Source organism: Pan paniscus, chromosome 5 (genome assembly GCF_029289425.2).
Source record: "Pan paniscus chromosome 5, NHGRI_mPanPan1-v2.0_pri, whole genome shotgun sequence".
Taxonomy (NCBI): Eukaryota; Metazoa; Chordata; class Mammalia; order Primates; family Hominidae; genus Pan; species Pan paniscus.
Window position 1 is genome coordinate 129,671,019 of NC_073254.2, and position 19,952 is coordinate 129,690,970.

General features: G+C 37.5%; 1 protein-coding gene across 2 annotated transcripts in view; it reads right to left on the reverse strand.

Annotated features, from left to right (window-relative positions):
- The window catches only part of AK9 (adenylate kinase 9), a 199,535-nt gene that overhangs the window by 169,319 nt on the left and 10,264 nt on the right, over nucleotides 1-19,952 (reverse strand). For both annotated transcript variants that reach the window (XM_057302574.2, XM_055114038.2), the window contains exons 2-6: nucleotides 14,918-15,045; nucleotides 13,488-13,551; nucleotides 11,410-11,462; nucleotides 11,214-11,310; nucleotides 1,864-1,976 (exon numbers count right to left, since the gene is read on the reverse strand). In XM_057302574.2, coding sequence (XP_057158557.2) covers nucleotides 1,864-1,976; nucleotides 11,214-11,310; nucleotides 11,410-11,462; nucleotides 13,488-13,551; nucleotides 14,918-15,034 — 444 coding nt within the window. In that variant the 5' untranslated portion in view covers nucleotides 15,035-15,045. The remainder of the gene's footprint in view (nucleotides 1-1,863; nucleotides 1,977-11,213; nucleotides 11,311-11,409; nucleotides 11,463-13,487; nucleotides 13,552-14,917; nucleotides 15,046-19,952) is intronic.

A 19,952-nucleotide genomic window follows, 5' to 3' on the forward strand; every position in this document is an offset into this window, starting at 1 on the left:
CATTTGCAGGAAGTGACTAATGAAAGTGTGAGTCTGAAGGATATAACTCAGAGCAGAAGTGCTCAGTGTCACCTGGAGGGCTTTGCAACACTAATAGCTGGGCTCCACCTGACAGATTCTGGTTCTTAGTTCTGGGGTAGGGCCTGAGAATTTGCATTTCTACTAAGCTTCTGGGTGCTGTTGGAACTGGGACCACTCTCTGATAACTACTGCTCTAGTAGATTGCTAGCCTTTAACCAGGTTTTTGGTAGCACAGAATCCTTTAGAATATGATGAAAGCCATAGGTTTTTGCATCAGAAAAATTCACATATGCATAAAGTTTTATGTATAATTCCAAGAGGTTCATGAATGCTTAGGGATTTATGGATCTTGGTCTAAGAGCTTCTGCTCTAGAAATTCCAGGCTTATTCCCCAATAAGGACAAACTATCCAAAAAATGTGTGTTGCACTGAATTCTGTCTCACATTAAGCCCTCTGATGATACTCTGGTTACCCTGTAGAAACTGCCATAGGACACTTCATGATCACACTTATAACATGAATGGGGTTAAGGACTTTATTCACTACATTAAGCAGTCTCTTACATTAAGACCCATCTAAGGTATTTCTCTCATTCTCAATGGCAGTCTTGTTTTGCCTGAGGAATGGCTTGTCTTCTAATGGACAATGTGAATTTTATAACTGGTCACATTTCCCCTTTTACTTTAGTTCATCAAACCTAGAACCAAATTTATGACCCAAACTTAGTAAGCATTTGGGGTCTTCTGGCCTGTACAACTGTGTGCTCTCTCTCAATTAGATCTTAATTTTCTATTGAATCTGTCTTTTCCTAGGTTTAGTTTTTGTATGTGGTTTCAGTTGAATGAGATCTCTCTGTTATGTCCACATTCACATGTGTGACATTCTCAAGTTCACTCACAATTGTGATTGACCCCTGGCCATGAGTGGTGGCTGGGGCTGCAGATTACACCACACTCAGCACTGCAAGGCCACCTCTCTCTCACAGCTGACCCTGACACTCCACTGGGTCCCAGCATCTGAGCTGAAAACCATCTAGTTTATTTGAGCTGTCATAAACCCTGGCCGAGTATGGATACAAAAGCTTATCATTCATTTTGACATAAACAAGAAGACACCACCTTGCTAAATTCTTATCACAACCCCATGAGGCAGCTATTGTCATTTTTGTAAAAAGGAAATCAAGACTTCTAGATGTGATTTACCAAATTCTAATAATAAAAGAGAGAATTAGGAACAAGACCCAACCTTAAGTCGTAATTAATGTAGTAGTGTTCTTTAACATTCATACATTCATGTCATGTGTCTATTCTTTCATTTTATTAGTAAACTTACTAGGTGCCACTACGTACCACGTAATATACTGGTTGATGTTTATATGAGCAAGACATGGTTCCTACCTTCAAGTAAGACACAGTCTAGGAGGAAAATGGATAATTATAATATAGTAAGGTGAGTAACATGATAGGGAGCGGAGAGCACCACGAATGGTCATCAGAGAAGGATTTAACTCTTTTATGATAAGTAAGGTGTGGAAGGGAGAGACAGAAAGAGAGGTGGTGGAGCGGGGTAGTTGTCAGGGAAAGTTCTAAAGAGATGATGTATTAACTGACTTTCAAAGGATGGCTATGAGGAAGCCTGGTGAAGAGGCAAGAAGGTATCTCATGTGGATGGAGCTGTAGGAGCAAGAGCACAGAACTATGAGAAAGTATGACTCAGTTCCTGTGATTGATGCATAAGTTATTATCTCCATAACTATTTAAAAATGTTTAAAGCATTCCTTGAATTTAACTACTATCAAAAAGAACGGTTTACTCTACTAGCAAAACAATTAATATCCTTACCTTTATATTGATTATAACATCAGGTTTCAGATTTAAGTTTTTAATTAATTCTATTTGCTGTAAGGTAGTCATGGCATCCTGTGAAAGTGATGGTATTTCAGTGATAATATAACCTGTAAAGTAAAATATAATTTTAAAACTTTTATAAAATTATCAACATATGAGGGCATGGATTTATTGTATTATATATATATTTACTATATTATTACTTTATACTCATCTATCATAAAGTTATCTGTCAAAAATTTTAAATTAACACTTAAAGTTATTGCCACATGAAGTGTAACTATGAATAATGTTTTTCTGATGATAAAGAAATCACTGGACTAGAAGAAGACATTTTTGAAAACTCCAAGTCAATTTATTTTAGACAGATGAGGTGCCTAGGGAAGGAAATTTCATGCTAGTAATTATTTTAACTCATGTTAGGAAAGTTTACTCATATGAATGGTAAAGGTATATTATAGGGGTTGCATGCCATATTTATTTTTTCTCATATTAATATTTCATAATATTGTAGAACATGTGTGTATAATGTTTTTATAAGTTATGAGAGCAATAAAACACCCATGGACACACTATAATTTTCTGTTTTTTAAACAGCCAATATGATTTTGGTTTAGTGCAGTTATTGGCTTGTATCCCCACCCAGAAATCTCAATCTTCTCACTGAAATTCACCGTTTACCATCATCATATTAATTTCCTTAATATATTTCTTCAATTATGTTACTGTCTTGCTCAAGAAACTTTTCTCTTATTAATAAAGTCTCAATTCCTTCAGTGGGAATTAAAAGCTTTCAGCTTACTTTTGTACATCTTTTCTTGGAAGAACAACAGACAAACTATGTTTATTCAGCCCTGGGTATTTGGCAGAAATCTTATGAAAAGTGAATGGAATGACCCTGTCACTGCAAGGACAAAAACTGATAGCATTTGTTGCCAGTTATAATATTCAAGTGAAAATCTGAATTTTGAAAAACTTACATCCATTATTAAGAAAAGCTTAATAATGGGCTTTTCTTGATGAGACTGGTGGTGACATTAACAAATGTGATTTCTTGATACTGTATAGTAAAATGTGTCAACATTTGGAAGATCTGTATAACTCAGTGAACCAACATTTTCCAAATGACCAATGCATGGTGCCACAAAAATTAGGCATGGGTTACAGGCTCATTCCAAGTGCAAGACAGACCAATGGATTTTAATGTAACCAAGTTTTGAAAAGTTCACTGATACAGTTTCAGATTCCACAATGCAACCAACCTTCAGGAAACTTCCACCTGTTGGGTTTTGATGTAGAATCAAGAATATCCACAATTATTCCAAAGGCTATTAAAATACTCCTCCCTTTCCAAGAATATATCTATGTGAAACTACATTTTCTTCATGTATTTCAGCGAAAGCAATATATTGCAACAGATTGAGCAGAAGCAGGTGTGAGAATCCAGCTTTCTATTAAGTTGGACATTGAAGAGATTGTGAAAATGTAAAGCAATGCCACTTTTCTAATTTTTTGTTTTGAAAAATTATCTTTCATAAAATATGCAATTTATGTTAACAAGTCATGGTTTTATGATTTCTAAACAGATATTTTTTAAAGTCTCTGTTTTAATTTCTAATATGGTAAATATAAATACATATAGCCCATGTAAGCACAACAACTTATGGAGCCTCAACAATTCTTATTAGTGTAAGAGAGTCTTGTGCCCCAAAAGTTTGAGAACCACTATCTTAATGCAATGCCTAGAATAGCATAATAAAAAAAGTTACCAAGCACCTGTTGATAGACGAGTGAATGAATGTGTGTAAAACAAACTTAAAATTCCTCACCTCAGAACATGCTCATCACAATCTTTTATTTTTATTTTTATTTATTTATTTATTTTGAGACGGAATCTTGTTCTGTCACCCAGGCTGGAGGGCAGTGGTGTGGTCTCGGCTCACTGCAACCTCCGCCTCCGGGGTTCAAGTGATTCTCCTGCCTCAGCCTCCTGAGTAGCTGGGACTACAGGCGCATGCTACCATGCCTGGCTAATTTTTGTATTTTCAGTAGAGACAGGGTTTCACCATGTTGGCCAGGATGGTCTCGATCTCCCGATCTCGTGATCCGCCTGCCTCGCCTCTCAAAGTGCTGGGATTACAGGCATGAGCTACCACATCAGGCCACAATCTTTTATTTTTAAAAAAGAAGACCAGGCCAGGTGTGGTGGGTCATGCCTGTAATCCCAGCACTTTCGGAGGCCGAGGAGGGTGGATCACAAGGTCAGGCGTTCAAGACCAGCCTGGCCAACATGATGAAACCCCATCTCTACTAAAAAAAAAAAATACAAAAATTAGCCAAGCGTAGTGGCGGGTGCTTGTAATCCCAGCTACTCGGGAGGCTGAGGCAGGAGAATCGCTTGAACCCTGGAGGCAGAGGTTGCAGTTAGCCGAGATCGCACCACTGCACTCCAGCCTGGGCAACAGAGCGAGACTCTGTCTCAAAAAAAATAAAGAAGAAGAAGACCAAGAACCATCATGCTAATTCAAAACCTAATTAAATGCTTAGGCATACACAATGTCTCCTAAGCTTTTTTGATCACTTTACTTTCTGCTAACAGTGTGTTGGGCTCTATCCAGAGAAGCAATCCTACCTAACTTAACTTAAAAAGGCAGAAAGCATGACCTTGTCATCTTTGTTTTAGATATATGAACTGTAGGTATGATTCCCTCTTGTCTTGCTATGATCCTTAGTGTCCAACTTGACTTACTTACATGCTCCTGCTATTGTCTTAAACATAGCGTGGTATCCCCAAGGCATCTATCCTATTGGAGGTTCATTAAATTAGCTCAGTACATCCCTAAAAAAATGTAGACACTGCCTGCACTGTCTCAAGAATAGGGCCAGACCTTTCTCTACCTGCCTCTTCTTGTTCTCTTTCTGCTTTTCTGGCTCCACACCACCCTCATTTGGTTTGGCATCTTTGCTCTTGTTGTGAGTCTAGCTTCTACTTAACAACATGTTTGAACTGGTTTTTAAGACTTTGACCAGTATCTCCTCTGGGACACGATGGCTGGCATTAACTCCTGGTCTGACACATTGTGATGGTAGGTACTACACTGAAGGGGACTGCATGCCTAGCTCTGGATGGAACTCAGACCTTGGCCAGCTAACTCCTCCAAGTTAGACAGTTCCAGAGACCATCTATCTCCAGAGTCCTTGCCCTTGCCTTGTAAGCAAAAGCAACAATATCTCCCTGCCATTCCCTATGCTGGTAATACTTCCCAACATCTGTGTATCATAAGTGGATCACAGAAAGATGCTTGGCACTGTTTGCTGTGCTTGCCAAAACCTTCCTGTTCCTACAGCCACTGCCACTGCCACTGCCTGGAGAGCTTGTCAGGCATTCCACGTGCAACTGTTTGCAGGAATGCTGAACTTCTGGTGTACATGTATATTGGAATGATGTTCATACTTGGTCTCTTTACTGATGGAAATGGCAGAAGAATAAGTAATTTCCATTGATCTAGCTCTCTCTTGAAAGGCCATTGTTTGGGCTGCCTGAATGTTCTGAGCTATGAATTGTGGGGCTCTACCCTCTGAGAGATGTCTAGTATTATCATTCCAGAGCCTAGGGGTGTATCTATGGGAGGAGGTGTGGGATAGATAATTACGTCATCTAAGTTTGTGTCACCATTGCAGATGTAAAGTGGAATAGATTAGTCCTCTAGTCCCAATTCTGGAAGATCCCAGGGACACACTGCTTGTTAAACAGACCAGAACTACTGAGCCCAGTGTCAACCTTTCCAATTCCAGAGACATGTGAGGATGAAAGCACAGATGAGGAACTCCTCGCTCCCACCCCACATATCCTTGAGATCATTACCAAGCCCTTGCCCTTCCACACTAACGATGGAGGAGTGGCGCACCCCAAGCCAGTCCTTGCTGGGAGACTTTGCATGTTCCATCATAGGCAGAGTAGGTGCTTTGTAGGCCATTGCCCAGCTCTCATTAGCCCAACCAATGAGAAACTGTAAGACTGTCCAGACCACTGCCCAGAGGAAACTGACTTGTCTCAGGCCCATACCATCACTTTGCCACCATTTCTTGGCACAGTGGGAAGAAGGCATTTTCTATTTCCATACAAATGAAGATGGCAGACTACTGCTTTCAGATTGAAGTGATGACAGATTCAGAGACATCAGGTAGCTTTGTGTTCAGCCATCCCTGCTACCCATCTGACCTCTGGCCAGGCTGATGTAGCCTTGTGTCCAGCCATCTCTTCTACCCATCTGACCTCAGACCAGGCTGATATGAGTGGACACATTGGTGACCAATGACTTGCAAGACTATTCATAAAGATATACTCGGGGCAGGGAATGCCCAGACTGGGGCTGTTCATTCACTGGGGAAAACGAGATTTTCCAGAATCAAGAAGCAGGGAGCAGTGAGCTTTTAGGATGCCACATATTGACTCTATCTGTTTCTCTTGGGTAAGGATATAGCTCCGAGAAGCTGATTTTGGCTAAGGGCCAAAACAACACAACAGATTGTGAATGAAAAGATAATTATAGATCGTGTAGGCCCTTTTAAAATAGTGATGGAAACACCAATTATTAAAAGGGCTCTAGTATAAAACAAAATTAAGATGAATTTGGCAATACTCTGCTGTGTGATGTCCCTGGAAGTGCACATATCTCTTCAGGGATTTTGGAGTCATCAATTATCCATCCTCACCCAGCCCCCCACTCAAGTTGTTTTTTTTTTTTAATTCTCTTTGTTATTTTATTCCATTAATCTCATTTTGAAGTTACTATTTTAGTTGTCATTTGCTTAATTTTTATTTTGTTTTATTTTATTTATTTTTAATTATACTTTAAGTTCTAGGGTACATGTGCACAATGTGCAGGTTTGTTACGTATGTATATGTGTGCCATGTTGGTGTGCTGCACCCATTAACTCGTCATTTATATTAGCTATATCTCCTAATCCTTTCCCTCCCCTCTCCCCCATCCCACAACAGGCTCCAGTGTGTGATGTTCCCCTTCCTGTGTCCAAGTGTTCTCATTGTTCAATTCCCACCTATGAGTGAGAACATGCAGTGTTTGGTTTTTTGTCCTTGTGATAGTTTGCTGAGAATGATGGTTTCCAGTTTCATCCATGTACCTACAAAGGACATGAATTCATCATTTTTTATGGCTGCATAGTATTGCATGATGTATATGTGCCACATTTTCTTAATCCAGTCTATCATTGTTGGACATCTGGGTTGGTTCCAAGTCTTTGCTATTGTGAGTAGTGCCACAATAAACATATGTGTGCATGTGTCTTTATAACAGCATGATTTATATTCCTTTGGCTATATACCCAGTAATGGGATGGCTGGGTCAAATGATATTTCTAGTTCTAGATCCCTGAGGAATCGTCACAGTCTTCCACAATGGTTGAACTAGTTTACAGTCCCACCAACAATGTAAAAGTGTTCCTATTTCACCACATCCTCTCCAGCACCTGTTGTTTCCTGACTTTTTAATGATTGCCATTCTAACTGGTGTGAGATGATATCTCATTGTGGTTTTTATTTGCATTTCTTGGACGGCCAGTGATGATGAGCATTTTTTCATGTGTCTGTTGGCTGCAGAAATGTCTTCTTTTGAGAAGTGTCTGTTCATATCCTTTACCCACTTGTTGATGGGGTTTTTCTTGCAAATTTGTTTGAGTTCTTTGTAGATTCTGGATATTAGCCCTTTGTCAGATGAGTAGGTTGCAAAAATTTTCTCCCATTCTGTAGGTTGCCTGTTCACTCTGATGGTAGTTTCTTTTGCTGGGCAGAAGCTCTTTAGTCTAATTAGATTTCATTTGTCAATTTTGACTTTTGTTGCCATTGCTTTTGGTATTTTAGACATGAAGTCCTTGCCCATGCCTCTGTCCTGAATGGTACTGCCTAGGTTTTCTTCTAGGGTTTTTATGGTTTTAGGTCTAACACTTAAGTCTTTAATCCATCTTGAATTAATTTTTGTACAAGGTGTAAGGAAGGGATCCAGTTTCAGCTTTCTACATATGGCTAGCCAGTTTTCCCAGTACCATTTTGTTGAACAGGGAATCCTTTCCTCATTTCTTGTTTTTGTCAGATTTGTCAAAGATCGGATAGTTGTAGATGTGTGGTATTATTTCTGAGGGCTCTGTTCTGTTCGACTGGTCTATATCTCTGTTTGGGTACCAGTACCACGCTGTTTTGGTTACTGTAGCCTTGTAGTATAGTTTGAAGTCAGGTAGCATGATGCCTCCAGCTTTGTTCTTTTGGCTTAGGATTGTCTTGGCAATGCAGGCTCTTTTTTGGTTCCATATGAACTTTAAAGTAGTTTTTTTCCAATTCTGTGAAGAAAGTCATTGGTAGCTTGATGGGGATGGCATTGAATCTATAAATTACCTTGGGCAGTATGGCCATTTTCACGATATTGATTCTTCCTATCCATGAGCATGGAATGTTCTTGCATTTGTTTGTGTCCTCTTTTATTTCATTGAGCAGTGGTTTGTAGTTCTCCTTGAAGAGGTCCTTCATATCCCTTGTAAGTTGGATTCCTAGGTATTTTATTCTCTTTGAAGCAATTGTGAATGGGAGTTCACTCATGATTTGGCTGTTTGTCTGTTATTGGTGTATAAGAATGCTTGTGATTTTTGCACATTGATTTTGTATCCTGAGACTTTGCTGAAGTTGCTTATCAGCTTAAGGAGATTTTGGGCTGAGACGATGGGGTTTTCTAGGTATACAATCATGTCATCTGCAAACAGGGACAATTTGACTTCCTCTTTTCCGAATTGAATACCCTTTATTTCTTTCTCCTGCCTGACTGCCCTGGCCAGAACTTCCAACACTATGTTGAATAGGAGTGGTGAGAGAGGGCATCCCTGTCTTGTGCCAGTTTTCAAAGGGAATGCTTCCAGTTTTTGCCCATTCAGTATGATATTGGCTGTGGGTTTGTCATAAATAGCTTAATTATGATTAGATACATACCATGTATACCTAATTTATTGAGAGTTTTTAGCATGAAGGGCTGTTGAATTTTGTCGAAGGCCTTTTCTGCATCTATTGACCTAATCAAGTTTATATCCCTGTTTTGAAAACCCTTCACTTCCAATTTTGCTTCTACCTTCTACCAGGCTACGGGTTGAGAGCAAACATCAGGATGAGAAGCCTTGCTGGGAATTTGGGCAAAGATTTTCAAACTGTATTTAGCAGAGTGCTAGGTTCTAAAAAAATTCCTGTGGGATGCTACAGGATGGGTTAAGGGGTGGCTGGGCAGAAGGCACTTTAGGTTCCATCTCCACTGCAGCCTTTAAATGAGCTCATTTGTGCATGCCTAGAACGTGGCCTTGTAACCAAATGGTGAGGGTGTGGCCCCCAGACTCAGGAAACCATTTATATCACTTTTCCTCTGCCAGCTCCTAGGACAAGTATCGGCATACAGGAAGTACTGGGGTCTGAGGAATGTAATCACCCAAATCCAGAATGTGGGAAACTCTACAAGACAAATGACCTGTTTTCTTCATCAGAGAAGAAACAATAAGATAGAAAGAAGTAGGGGAAACTTATAGATAAAGAGACTTGAGACATACTAATCACTTGTACTATGTGAAACCTGGTTAGATCCTGCTTCAAAAAAAAATCAACTAAAAAATATCTATGAGGTAATTAATGAAATCTAGTAGATGATATCAAGGAATAACAATTTTTTAGGTGTGATAATGGTAATGTGTAATAGGTTTAAGTGTCCTTATCTTTTAGAGATATAAATGGAACATTATACAGATGAACTGATATGATATGGATTAGCTTCAAAATAACATAGGTTGAGAGAAGGGAGTAAGTAGAAGTGTAGATGAAACGAGATTAGACTAGAGTTGGTTTTGGACATATGCTGAACCTGAGTGGTAATGTGGAAGCATCTTTATACTAATCTCCCTACTTTTGTTTGAACTATTTCCTAATAACAACTGTAAAACATTATGAACACCATGAGAGGCACAACTGAGTTTCTTCGTGTTGTTTTTTTTCTTTCTCCTTTTGCCAATACTTATAATTTATGTCATCTTTTTTGTAGCCATGTAAACCAATTTAAGTTTTTCAAGAGGTGAGGTTAACAAATAGGTATTTACTTACCTACCTATATACATATCTGTTTCAAATACTATGTTTTCTGAGGTCATTTATTGACGTAATTTGGAATTCTGTGATTCCTGTTTGCCTTTTTACCTATCCAGCCTTCCATATTCTGGATATTTTGCCGTTCAGTCTCTTTATCACTGCTGAACAAATAGGTAATAAGTGGATAGATAGGTAGATAGTTTACAGAGAAACCTTATCTACTTATAATGTATTTATAATCCATATATATTAATCTCTATATATGTATTATATATAAAAACCCATATATCCATATAGAGACCTGTCTACATATGTGGATATGGGACATTCTATGTATCATCTCTCTATACATATGAGCTATATGAAGAGGAATCTTTTTGTCTATAGATAGAGACCAGTAAATACAGTTTGACAAGGCTGCGTTTGCTGCTTCCATCATTGATTTGCTTTGGCAGTTATGGTTTTTACTTTCCTGTATTTTTATTCCTGCATTAATAGTTACAATGTCTTCTTCTAACTTCCTAAGAATATAAAGCAACTTTCTTAATTTTTCTTTTTTCATTCAGTAAATCCATTTCAGGTGGATGATTTTATCCCAAACTTGTCATTATTCTTCTCCTCTTCTTTTGCAGAGGTATTAGAGTTTGCTCTTTTCTTTTTAATCATTTTGAGCTTCAGTGGTCTTTGTCTTGAAAAATTAGATCCAAAGCCCTTGCTCAGCATCCATTTGAGTACCAGGAGAGGTTTCAGGTCCAGAGTCAGAGGGCAGACTGGAAGAACAGGCTGAAGCCTGACAATATCTGGAGCTCAACAGTAAGATAGTGGCATTCCACTTCCCATTCCCGCCTTCTAAGTGTGGATTAATGCAGACAACCCAAGCCATTGTCAGGACTTAGCGATATAACCCAAGGTGTATGAGGAAGCAGTCAGCAGAGTTAGCAGTACTGCAAGATGGACCACAGCAGATTTCTGATGCTTTTATTGGATAACACAATGTTAAAGAAGATTGGGTCATATAAACTTATTTTTAAAACAAATGTACAATCTGAGAAATAAAAACAAGCAAATAAAACCATCTGAGCTGCTCAACTGAATAGAGATAATGAGATTCTTGTGCTAAGGCAAAAGAAAGGGCAACTCCAGAAACTATTTTTGCCTCAGATAAAGCATGAGTTTTAAGGCTGCTTTGTGGGCTGTAAATATATTAAAATAAACATACCAAAGTGACAGACTTCTGGGGAGTTGAGCTTCTCCAACATTAGCTTTATGACAAGTTCATCTGGAATGCTTTGACCGCTGATCAACATTGATTGCAACTAAGGACAAGCATAGATATTGTACATTACTGTATAATATATCTATGATACAGAGCTTTTTTTGTAATCATAGTTACTTTGAAATTTAGGTTTGTTTACCATAACTCCTGATTCGGTTTCAGCAGCAATCTGTTCTTCTAAAATTGGCAAAGCTAAAACATGAATTCAAAATATTAATACAGACTGATATTAAGATCACCAAAATAAGAAACACATTCTAGTGTCTTGTAACTGGTAACAAAGATTAACATTTGTGCATCACTTTATAATTTATAATGCAAATGTATGCATATTACGTCACTTAAGCCTAACCAAAGCAGAAGCAGCAGAATGTCTTCCATAGAGAACTTGTCTCTGCCACTTACTAAGCTTAAGAATCTTGGAGAAGCGAACATGGTGACTCATGTCTGCAATCCCAGTACTTTGGGAGTTCAAGGCAGGAGGATTGCTTGAGCCCAGGAGTTTGAGACCAGCCTAGGCAACATAGGGAGACTACATTTCTACAAAAAGTTAAAAAATTAGCAGGGCATTATGGTGCATGCCTATAGTCCCTGCTACTCAGGAAGCTGAGGTGGGGTGATCACTTGAGCCCAGGAGGTCAAGTTTGCAGAGAGCTGTGATCATGTCACTGCACTCCAGCCTGGATGACAAAGTGAGGGCGTGTCTCAAAATAAAAATAAAAAATAAAAAAATAAAGAATCCTGGGGGAGCTAACTCCGTAAACACCTCTGCACCTTGGATGCATATGTACTGTGTAGTGTACAATAGAACGTAAGGATGAAATCAGGTGGTATATATGACAGTGATTTCTAAATCATTAAGTATAGTTACAAAAGTATGCACTGGTATTAATTAATCCAGATTTTCATAACCATACAATTACATCCAAAGCCTGCTACTTTTGCACATGGTGTAAAAGGAAATGAATCAAGAAATGTTAAAATGGGTAAACACTGATTAGAAAGAGGGTACTTGAGGCTGAAATTCCAATGATTTATTTCCTTTAAAAGAGGAAATGTATCATTCCTTGATAGAGGACATCCTGGGATAGGAATGACAGGGGCATGACCCAGGGGAGGACCCAGGAGAGTTGTTATATCATTATTTATTAATAATCTATGGGATGTTTGGTATTCTTTAAGATTTCCTAGAAGTAAACTTTTTGAACAAAGAAAGAAGAAACTTTTAGAGTTGTGTGTGTGTGTGTGTTATGTATTACAAATTGTTCTCCAAAAAAATTGTACCAGATTGCAACTTTACTAACAGCATGTGGAATGCCCATTTCATAACATCCTTACCTACAGTGATTGTAGTAATTGTAAAGATTCACTGCCAATTTGATAGGCAAATATGGACCAGTGTTATGTTAATTAACAGTTCTTAGAATGATGTTAAACTCTTTTTTCTTATATTGTTTATTTTTATTTCTACTTTTATGAATTGCCTATTCATTCTTTTTCTTATTTTTCTATTAGGGCATAAATAGTTTTATTAATTAAATGAATATTTATATATAAAGATATCAACCCATTCTCTTATATATTGCAAAGAATGCAAGAAAATTTATAAATAAAAAATAAAAGTTATCATTGAAGACAATTAAGTTCTGAAAAATGTTCCTAAGAAAAGCTGTGAGAGTTCCATCTCATTTGAGCTTTCATAAAAAGGCACCCAAACACACATATCCCAAACAGTTCTAAATTACGAAATTAGAGAATTGGAGGTAGTAGAATAGAGTTGATGACATTTCATAAATGCTATGAACAAAACTAGGACAAACAGAAGGGCAAAACATTATTGGATTGATAATGCTGTTATAAAAATAATATTGGGCCGGGTGTTGTGGCTCACACCTGTAATCTAGTACTTTGGGACGCCAAGGTGGGAAGACTGTTTGAGCCCAGGAGTTTGAAACCAGCCTGGGCAACAAAGCAAGACCATGTCTCTACAAAAAAAAAAAAATAATAATTAATTAAATTAAATATAAATAAAAACCCAAGCAGATAATATTCACTGGGTTGATAGGTGGACAAATGTGTGATAAAGCAAATATAGCAAAACGTTAATCACAGACTCTAGATGGTGAGTATATGGGCATTCACTGTATAATTATCTCCATTTTATGAATATTTGAAAGTTTTCATAATAAAATATTAGAGAAAAAAGATAAAATTTACCTTCAACACGAATACATTTCCATGCCTGTGTTATGTAACGGGCTAATGTTGTTTTCCCAACACCCTTAAAAAGAAAAATGTTATTTAAAGCCCAATAGAACAGTTACTTGCCACTGAAACAGATACAGCAATTTTTAAAGATTCTATTGCTAGTTACTATTACATCAATGTTATAATTTTTCCCATAAAAAATGAAGAATGACCCTAGATACGTACAGTTTAGTTTTTCTTTACTAATTTTTGCATATGCCACATCTCCCAAAGTAATATAAATAAACTTTTTAATATTAAGTACATAGCCCTAAAATCAAGAAGCTATACCATTATGGTACTGCACAATTTTAACTGTCAATTTTTATAATTTTGATTACAAATCATTGTGATTATATTGGAGAGTCATCATTTTATTTCCTTTCTAAAGTTCATAATCATGAATGTTTTGACAGGCTTCCATTTAGTAATTTTGATGAGCAAAAAGATCCTTCTTAACTGACATCTTTGGAAAGTATCATACTTTAAAGATAAAAGGTCGTTTTGATGAAGTAACATTTGTGTCTGGTTGCTTTCACTGTTGACTTTTTAAAACCCATTATGTTTTTAGAAACATAGTGAAAGTTGTTGAAACCATTTATTGGTACCTGTCCCAGGGTCCATGTAAAATAAGTCAAGGATGGGATCTAGCTCTTAATCTCTGCTATTCTGGAGAGGCTCTTTAATCAACCAGCTCAGTGGCTGTCAGTAGCTTTTATCTAGAGTTTCTTACTAGAAATGTCTAGAAAAGCAAACTTTATTATAATAGCCATTTTGGTTTCTTTCTGATTTGTGGAAAGTCAACACATAGGTCCCCTAACATGCTGTAGGTAAAGCCTGAGGCATGGTGCCTCTCAGGATCTCAGATATTAACAGGAGAACCTCCTGGCTCATCTTGATGGTGTCCTACCTTCACATATCCACAGAGCCTCAAAACAAATTGCAAAGGAAGTTTCATATGCAAATCAAGTCTGAAATAACCTCAGATTACACATTACTAACAGTTGTCATGTGCAGTGTTTTGGTAAGTTAATTTTGTCATAATATAAAAGCAAATTTAAATATAGTCTGGGTTCCTTCTCAATTATAACATATAACATAGTATTATGGTATATATGTACCACATCTTCTTTATCTAATCTACCACTGATGGGCATTTAGGTTGATTCCATGTCTTTGCTGTTGTGAGTAATGTTGCGATGAGCATATGTATGCATGTGTGCAAGAGATAGTTACGAATTTATAACCAATATTATGTCAGATTTTAAGTCATATAATAAAAGCTTATCAGACACTCAAAAAATGAGCACAATATGTGGTTTTTATTTTTATATGGTAACTTAGAAAATTGTGATTTTAAAAATAAAAAAAATTATACCAAATAATAAGAGATAACTTACTGGTTTCCCAAATACAACAAAGCAAACAGGTTTGGACAACAAAAAATTCCTTTCAGTTTCATCTTCATCAAATATATCTGCAAAAGGATACTCTTCTGTCTTCTCTTGAGAAGTCATGACACAAAATACTACAATAAAAAAGGGTAAGATTGTTAACTTGTCTAATTTGGTTGGATGAGGTGACTAGGAACAATTGAAATAACCTGTGAGTTTTCTTAGCCCAGAAGTCATTTCGTACCATTAAACACATGAATTTTGTCAGTAATTGCAAATAAGTTTAACTCATTTATAAAAACAATAGTAAGCTCTTAGTTTGAGACAAAAACAAAATCCAACTATATGTTGTATAAAAGAGAGCTCAAAGTGTTTCTGAAAGACTAACTTGAGGAAAAAATACAGATTTGTGTGTATTATATTAAAAACCAAATTAAAGTTAAATATGTTGTACATGCACATGCAACATAGGTGCATGTATAAATTTTACCAGAAATAGAAAAGGTAATGTTGGCTAAATGTATTAGATTCATATTTTCATATTTTAGGAAGCTTTGGTTAATTCCATGAAGAAAACTTTTCCAAAAGTAATGTCGTTTTTACATTTTTTCTTTTGTAATATTTTATAAATATCTGTAAGAACATATATTTATTTTAAAGTTGTTTTCAGAAACCTTTTGCTATTTTGATTTGCTCTTAAGCGGATTTCTAGGCACAGAAGCTTGAGTCCTCAGTATTTTAACATGAACAGTTTTCAACTTAGTCCAACTCTTTTGGAGTCAATCAGAAACAAATAAGGTCATAACAGTTTATTTGTTTTTGAAAAAAGACTGTCTCTTGTTTTCAAGCACTTGTAGACTACATATTTATGTTCATAAAATATTTATATATATCCATCGAATATTTCTATTATGTAAACAGTAAAATAGCATGAGACATATCTCTTGATCACAATAAAATAATGTAAAAAATAGTAATAAAAGTATTTTTAAAAATCCCTAATTGTTGAAAATTAAAAAGAAAAATGAAAACAATATTCTTCTAAATATTACTTGATCAATACAATTTTAAAATGGAAATAAAATATTAGCAAAATAATAGTATTATTAAATATTTAGTTAAAATGATATAGCAAAAAGTAACAAGATCATGTCCTTTGCACACATGCACACATATGCTCATCACAACACTACTCACAACAGCAAAGACATGGAATCAACCTCAATGCCCATCAGACGTAGACTAGATAAAGAAGATGTGGTATATATATATTGGAATACTATGCAGCCATGAAAAATAAGATTATGTCCTTTGCAGCAACATGGATGAAGCTGGAAGCCATTATCCTAAGCAAACTAATGCAAGAACAGAAAACCAAATACTACATGTTCTCACTTATACGTGGGAACTAAACATCAAGTACACAAGGACACAAAGAAGGGAACAACTGATACTAAGGCCTACTTGAGGGTAGAGGGTAGGATGAGGAAGAGGATACAAAAAACTACCTATTGGGTACTATGCTTATTATCTGAGTGATGAAATAATCTGTGCACCAAACTCCTATGACATGCAATTTACCTATATAGTAAACCTGCACATGTACCCCGAACCTAAAAGTTAAAAAATAAAATAAAATGATATAGCAAAAATATTTTTTAAAAATAGTAATTTTCTTTCAGACCAACACTAATAACAACAAAAACTCATAATTGCACAAATCTATAAAAAGGTATGAATAATTTTAGTAAAAATGTGCATTAGTGATATATCATGTGCACTAACTATAACATTTTGCTGATGAACACTAAAGAAGAAAAAACCGTAATATATTTTTGGACGAGAGGATTTAATTTGTAAAGATATCTATTATGTTCAAATTAATACATAAAATTAAGAGTCTGTGTGTGTGTGATGTGTGTGTGAAGAGCCATGCATGAAGGAGTCCTAGCCCTGCTAAATATATACATGCCTAAAATATGATAAAGGAGGCATTTAAAATTGGTGAATAAAAAATAAATTGTTTAGAATAATTGGCTATGCATAAATAACTATCAAAGGTCAACAGAATTCTTTTCACTGAGTTTAAAAAAGTCAACAGGAAAAAAATATCATGATTCAATTGGAAAATGCACAAAATATCTGAAGAGACATTTCATCAAAGAAGATATACAGATGACAAACACATGAAAAGATGTTAAAAATCACTAGCCATTAGAGAAATGCAATTAAAATAATAATCAGATAATATTACATGCATATCAGAATGGCTAAAATAAAAAATAGTGACAACACCAGATGTTGGTGAGGATGCAGAGAAACTGGATCCCTCATACATTGCTGGTGGGAATATAAAATGGTATAGTCTGGAAAATATTTGGAAGTTTCTTAAAAAACTAAACATGCAACTACATATGACTAGCCATTGCACTTTTTGGCATTTATCTCAAAGAAAGGGAAATTTATGTTCACATAAAAACATATACATTAATGTTCATCGCAGCTTTATTCAAAATAGTCAAAAGCTGAAAACAACCTAGATGTTCTTCAAAAGGTGAACAATTAAGCAAACTGTGGTACATCCATACCATGGAATATGATAATAATAAAAATGAATAAACTATTGATACATGCAGCAACGTGTATCAATCTCTAAAGAGTTATACAGAGCAAAACAACAACTAAAGTCAATCCCACAGTTTACATATTGTCTTATTTATGTAACATTCTTGAAATGACAAAAATATAGAAATAGAGAACAAATTAATGGTTGCCACGGGTTAGCAGGGAGTAGAGCAATAAGGAAGTGGGTATGACTATATATGGGCAACATATGGAATGGAAACGTTCTGTATCTTGACTGTATCAATGTCAATACTATAGTTTTGCAAAATATTATCATAACAGAAATAAAGGCACAAGATTCCTCTATATTATTTCTTACAACTCCATGTAAATCTACACTTATCTCAAAATGAAAAGTTTGACTAAAAAATATTAACTAGTTGCCGCCCCCCAAAAAAGATTAACGCAGGAGGCTGGCAAGATAGCTGAATAGGAACAGCTCTGGTCTGCAACTCCCAGCGAGATCAACACAGAAGGTGGGTGATTTCTGCATTTGCAACTGAGGTACCCAGCTCATCTCACTGGGACTGGTTAGACAGTGGATGCAGCTCATGGAGGGTAAGCTGAAGCGGGGTGAGGCATCGCCTCACCCAGGGAGTGCAAGGGGTCGGGGAACTCCCTCCCCTAGCCAAGGGAAGCCGTGAGGGACTGTGCCATGAGGAACGGTACACTCTGGCCCAGATACTATGCTTTTCTCACAGTCTTCACAACCCGCAGACCAGGAGATTCCCTCTGGTGCCTACGCCACCAGGGCCCTGGGTTTCAAGCACAAAATTGGGCAGCTGTTTGAGCAGACACCAAGCTAGCTGCAGGAATTTTTTTCATATCCCAGTGGCGCCTGGAACGCCAGTGAGACAGAACTGTTCACTCCCCTGGAAGGGGGCTGAAGCCAGGGAGCCAAGTGGTCTAGCTCAGCGGATCCCACCCCCACAGAACCCAGCAAGCTAAGATCCACTGGCTTGAAATTCTCGCTGCCAGCACCGCAGTCTCAAGTGACCTGGGATGCTGGAGCCTGGTGGGGGGGAGGGGAGTCTGCCATTACTGAGGCTTGAGTAGGTGATTTTCCCCTCACAGTGTAAACAAAGCCTTGGGGAAGTTCCAACTGGGCGGAGCCCTCCTCCCACCCCCGCAGCTCAGCAAAGCCGCTGTAGCCAGACTGCCTCTCTAGACTCCTCCTCTCTAGGCAGGGCATCTCTGAAAAAAAAGGCAGCAGCCCCAGTCAGGGGCTTATAGATAAAATTCCTATCTCCCTGGGACAGAGCACCTGGGGGAAGGGGTGGCTGTGCGCACAGCTTCAGCAGACTTAAACATCCCTGCCTGCCAGCTCTGAAGAGAGCAGGGGATCTCCTAGCACAGTGCTTGAGCTCTGCTAAGGGTCAGACTGCCTCCTGAAGTGGGTCCCTGACCCCCATGTCTCCTGACTGGGAGACACCTCCCAGCAGGGGCCGACAGACACCTCATACAGGAGAGCTCCCGCTGGCATCTGGCAGGTGCCCCTCTGGGACAAAGCTTTCAGAGGAAGGAACAGGCAGCAATTTTTGCTGTTCTACAGCCTCTGTTGGTGATACCCAGGCAAACAGAGTCTAGAGTGGACCTCCAGCAAACTCCAGCAGAACTGTAGCAGAGGAACCTGACTGTTAGAAGGAAAACTAACAAACAGAAAAGAATGGCATCAATATCAACAAAAAGGACGTCCACTCAGAAACCCCATCCGAAGGTCACCAACATCAAAGACCAAAGGTAGATAAATCCACAAAGATGGGGAGAAACCAGCACAAAAAGGCTGACACTTCCAAAAACCAGAATGCCTCTTCTCCTCCACAGGATCACAACTCCTTGCCAGCATGGGAACAAAACTGGACAGAGAATAAGTTTGATGAACTGACAGAAGTAGGTTTCAGAAGGTGGGTAATAACAAACTCCTCTGAACTAAAGGAGCATGTTCTAACCCAACTCAAGGAAGCTAAGAACCTTGATAAAAGGTTAGATGAATTGCTAACTAGAATAACCAGTGTAGAGAAGAACATAAATGACCTGACAGAGCTGAAAAACACAGCACAAGAACTTCATGAAGCATACACAAGTTTCAATAGCCGAATCCATCAAGTGGAAGAAAGCATATCAGTGACTGAAGATCAACTTAATGAAATAAAGATAGAAGACAAGATTAGAGAAAAAAGAATAAAAAGGAACAAACAAAGCCTCCAAGAAATATGGGACTATGTGAAAAGACCAAATCTACATTTGGTTGGTGTACCTGAAAGTGATGAGGAGAATGGAATCAAGTTGGAAAACACTCTTCAGTACATTATCCAGGATAACTTCCCCAACCTAGCAAGGCAGGCCAACATTCAAATTCAGGAAATACAGAGAACACCATGAAGATATCCCTTGAGAAGAGCAACCCCAAGACACA